This window comes from Eubalaena glacialis, chromosome 1 (genome assembly GCF_028564815.1).
Source record: "Eubalaena glacialis isolate mEubGla1 chromosome 1, mEubGla1.1.hap2.+ XY, whole genome shotgun sequence".
Classification (NCBI taxonomy): domain Eukaryota; kingdom Metazoa; phylum Chordata; class Mammalia; order Artiodactyla; family Balaenidae; genus Eubalaena; species Eubalaena glacialis.
The window spans coordinates 172,011,065-172,015,934 of record NC_083716.1 but is presented as its reverse complement, the minus strand read 5'-3'; the positions used below and the strand labels follow the sequence as shown (position 1 = coordinate 172,015,934).

At 38.8% G+C, this 4,870-nt stretch overlaps 1 protein-coding gene across 1 annotated transcript; it reads left to right on the top strand.

The window, feature by feature from the left end:
• Nucleotides 1-1,031: 1,031 nt before the first annotated feature.
• LOC133098108 (GTP-binding protein Di-Ras3-like) lies at nucleotides 1,032-1,664 on the top strand. The gene has a single exon (XM_061200813.1). It carries the CDS (start codon nucleotides 1,032-1,034, stop codon nucleotides 1,662-1,664), a length of 633 nt encoding a protein of 210 aa, XP_061056796.1.
• Nucleotides 1,665-4,870: the final 3,206 nt, after the last annotated feature.

Below are 4,870 nucleotides of genomic sequence, written 5' to 3'. Positions count from 1 at the left end.
ATAATAAATGTCCTTGTTGATTAGGCCACTTTCAGTTGTATTTTCTGTTACTTTAAGCTGAAAACATCCTAGAAAATGCAGAGATATTGTCTTATACATGCCTTTTTATAGTGATTGAATTAACTGAATAAATGGGGAAGACAGAGGTGGGGAACTAGGAAAGACATCAGGAATCTCTGTGAAAAGGACTACATAGGGGAATTTTAAGAACTGCTGATTGTAATAATACCCAGCTTCATAATTTGGCCTAGGATTAGTTTTATTATAAATTTCTGATTCTACAGTGAATTAATGGATGTTAATGGATTGCAAACATCTGTTCCTTCAACAAGTGATATTTTATCCTTTTTTTCTTTAATCACTAAAAGATAGGACTGCTGTCACTGTCACTGTCCTCAAAGTCATATCACAGAGAACTGATAAATAGCTAACATTTTGTTACTGTTAAAAAGTTGGAAATTTAAGGCATTAATTGATTTTTCTCTAGATGTTCCAGGTAACAGGTAAATCTAAAACTAAAATTCATCTGATTTGTAAAGACTCTAGATCCCTGATTCTACCTAATACTAGAATTATGACTTCATTGGACACATACAACCTCTTTAAAGAAAAATAAAACATATTTTTTTACTTAAGGAACAAGTTATTGTGGTTTCCTAGAATTGCAATGCAATTTGCAGTTCATAAAATTTTAATATGTATACATGTCTGTATATATGCATATGTGTATGCATATGTATATATATGAAAACATAAATGTATCTGAAAAACATATAAATACACCTTAAATTACATTTATTTAAAAATAAACCTTCTTAGAGATTTTCTATATTTATATCTGAGATTACCCTTCTTTAAAAATAAATACACAGATCAGCCTTGGATGGAGAGAAGAGAAAATACTGCAGGATATGTGTGGGCTAGGGGCTGCTGGAGTTTTATCTGGTGTCCTCCTTTCTTTATGAGGGTTCCCTCACTGCTGGCCAAGTGCCAGAGAAGGTGTGCACGCATCTCCCCGCCAATACCCGACAATGGGCAGCTCCTGCTTTGGCCTCAAGGAACGGCTGATGAAGCGGCTGCGGCCTCTGCCTACCGTGACCATCACCCGTACCTGCCTGCCCCAGAGGAGGAGCAGAGATTTCCGCGTGGTGGTGCTCGGCTCGGCCGGCGTGGGCAAGAGCGCGCTGGTGCAGAGGTGGGTGCGCGGCAACTTCCGTGAGGCGTATCTGCCAACCATCGAAGATACCCACCTCCAGGCGCTGGGCTGCAGCCACAAGGCGGGCGCGCTGCACATCACTGACACCACCGGCGGCCGCCGCTACCGGGGCCTGCAACGCCTCGCCATTGCCAGGGGTCACGCCTTCATCCTGGTCTACTCCGTCACCAAGAAGCAAACCCTGGAGGAGCTGAAGCCCCTCTATGAGCTGATCCGTCAACTCAAAGGCAACAACCCGCAAAAGTGCGCCATCATCCTGGTGGGTAACAAGCGCGATGAGAGCCACCGGGAGGTGAGAGAGAAGGAAGGTGCTGCCTACGCGTCGGAGTGGAATTGCGCCTTCTTGGAGACCTCCGCCAAGATGAATATCAATGTGCAGAAGCTGTTCCAGATGCTGATAAACTTCGAGAAGAAGCCCGCCGCTGCCGCCGGCGCCCAGCCTCCCTAGAAGAAATCCCAGATCCCCAAGACCGCGGAGAAGCTGGTGGTCAAGTGTATCATCATGTGAACCCCGAGCCTTAAGGAGCCCCACCCTCTTCTCCTTCAGTGTGCCGAAAACATGGACAGACCCCACTGTGCTGTGTCACCTGTACATGACTGACTTTTGTGCTGTCGTTTGGGTTGTAACAATTAGATGTCAATAAATATCCCTTGTGAGTTAGTAACTTTTCTTTTCCCCAGGCAAGAGAACTCGAATTGTTAAAATATGGACATTGGAGGAGGAGAGGAAAAAGGAACAGGATGCATTTTAAAGGATGGGACTTGGACAGACTTTAGAGATTAATGTTTAAAAAAGAGAATGGAAATAGCAAAATGAATTGAAAGATGTCACTGCCCTTCTTGTAATCCTATTATTGTGTATTATTCTTAAACATTTCAAGTCCTGTAAATGTCTGATCATATCTTCCCATTGTGTATTTAATTGTTAAGAGACATGTTTTTGCAACAAAAGCTCTGACAGATGACTGTGAGACAGAGATACTAAACATGATAAGTAAATGAATGTTCTATAGCTGAGCATTGAGGGTGGGAGCAGAGAAAATTGTGAAAGTAGAACTTGCTTACTAAATATATGCCAATTGTTTCCTAAGTCATTTAAAAATGTTTAAGTAATCTACACTGTAGTTTAAAAAAATTATAACAGTTCCGTGACTTAATAAAGCTTTTCCTGCATGCAAAAATAAATAAATAAATAAATACACACAGAACTGATCTTACTTACATGACATATATTACAGATGGCAAACAAAATGATTTAAGGTTAATAATAACCAGCTCAAACATAGAAAGAGCCCATTTTGGGATTCAAATATCTGACCTGTCCATCTACAAAGTTAACTTTTCCTTTCATTTGACTGACTTTCCCTTTGTATACCATGGGCAGTCAGTCTTTTTTTTCCTATTTTTTTTTCCCTATAGGAGTGATTTCTTGGACCATTGTCCTGGCTCCTCTTTTCCTAACCTCCCCATCCTCCCAAGAATTGTGTTGCTGTCTACCTTAGATCTTATAACAACAACAACAACGACAACAAAATTGAAGCTAAAGAGTTCTTTAGGCAAATGAGACTATTCAAAAGAGTCTATAATATGAATGGCAGGTCCATCCCCTGCCTCATTTGTTAATATGTGTTGGGCTCAAATGTTCAAATTTGCCAGTTCAGTGTTCCAAATGCTGATCGGAAATATCTAATGTGCATTGTATGCAATAAAGTCACACTTCAATTTCAGCACAGGTTTTACGTTTTTGTTCCTGCTCATAATCTAAATAAACTTAGCGTTTCTCAGCTTAAATTTATTTCAGGCATGCTTTCTCCAAAGGATTTAAAATTTTAAATGCCTCCATGGCAGAATGGAAATGTTTATCCATTTGAGATGCTTAGAAATATAAGGAGTAATCATCTTCCTTTTCTCTGCAATACAGTTTTTGAATAACAGAGATCATTTTGAACTATATTTAACAAGTAGCTTGTTTCAGCTTCGATATTAGCTTGATTTACCATCTGCAAAATTACAAATAACATGATGCATTTATTACCCATAAAAGCTATTAGCAGGTCATTTTGTTCAGTTCATCATATGTGTCTTGAGACACAATCTGGCATCTAACAGATTTTCATACATTGATGTCACAGAGAATCAGACTGTTCTTTAATTGATTGTTTCTTGCTGGACTCCTTTTGATTAAAACAGGTTATGCTATTTGCTTTTAGTTCCACATTTCTCCACTTCAAAGTCTGGCCATAGAAAGCAGAAATCAAACTCATTTCTCTGAATTCTTTTAATTCAAAGTGAATGTATATATTTAAAAGTCTGCCATAATCAAGGGCTTTAAAAATGGCTTCAGTTTTTTCAATCTATGACTCCCTCAACAAGAATACAATCCTCACCATGTCTTTACAAAATGGATTTATCTTTTCCTGCCAAGTCATCGAATTTTGAACCTAGAACCTAAAGTGAGTACAGATCACAGGGACCAAAGGGAAAAGGAAGGGCTCCCTCAAAGCACTCTCTTTCCCTCACAATTTGCACAGACCCAGACAAGCAAAGCTGAATCGTGGTGATAGTGTTGTATTCTTCTCCAGAGGGGAAAGAAAGTAAGAGTCTTTTGCTAAACTGGTTTCAGAAGGTCTAACTCATATTGTTCATTTAAGCAAAGAGATTGGTAAGCTCCTGAGACATCCCCTTACTCCTCCCTCCCCCACCAAAAAAGGAAAACTCCAAAAGCTATGTGAACTCTGGAGGGATAAGGTCGGTGGTCCTGTCTCAGGCCTTCTACCCACATTCCCTGCGCAGTTAACACCATAAAAATAAAAGGGCTGCAATCAGATCAGTACTCATCAATAGGAATGAGTAGCAGCTTGAAGGCTCAAAACAAGAGCCTAATTCAGCATTCAAAAGGTTTTTGTTTGCCTAATGTCAGAAACAAACATAAAACTTTCTATCATGTGACATCCATGACACTAAGAGAGAGCAGTCACCCTTCCCTTAGGCTTCTGTCTTCCACAGACAAAAGCCATCAATAGCTCCTTTGTGTTCTACCTCAGCTTTCTGTCTTCATTGAGTCAGCCAATCATTCCCAACAATCATCTGCTCTTTCCAGGTGAAATTCCCAAGGTCCCAGTCACAAAATCCCATGTCCCAAGGATGCACTAGTTGGCATAATAATATCCTAGCCAATAGTATTCTTAGGAGATCAAAAATTTTATTAGGATACAGGAATAATTCTAATTCTTATTTGAAAATTTTCTAGTGCTTTACTTGTTGCTTATACAACCTTTTGTGAAACATTTGCTATTTTAAATTATTTGGGGCAACCAGAAACATGTAAGTATACCAAACTTATTTTGTCATTTTTAGCACCAATTAACTCCTTAAAATTTACACTAGATTTATACAAAGCGTAGCTGCCTGGGGATTCTAAAAGATTTTTAATGATTTAAACTTGAAAGCCACTATTCAGAACCAGTGATGCATTGAGGAAAATTATGTAAGTTATGTCTTTAGAAATTACTTTTACTCTAGGATTTATTTAAAATCGAGTTGCGCTGATCATTTAAAATATTGTACTAAATTTAATAGAAAATCTCTTGGTGGATGCTTAGTGTAAATTGAAAAGCTTAAATGGCTTAAAAATAGCTTTGAAACATTATGTAG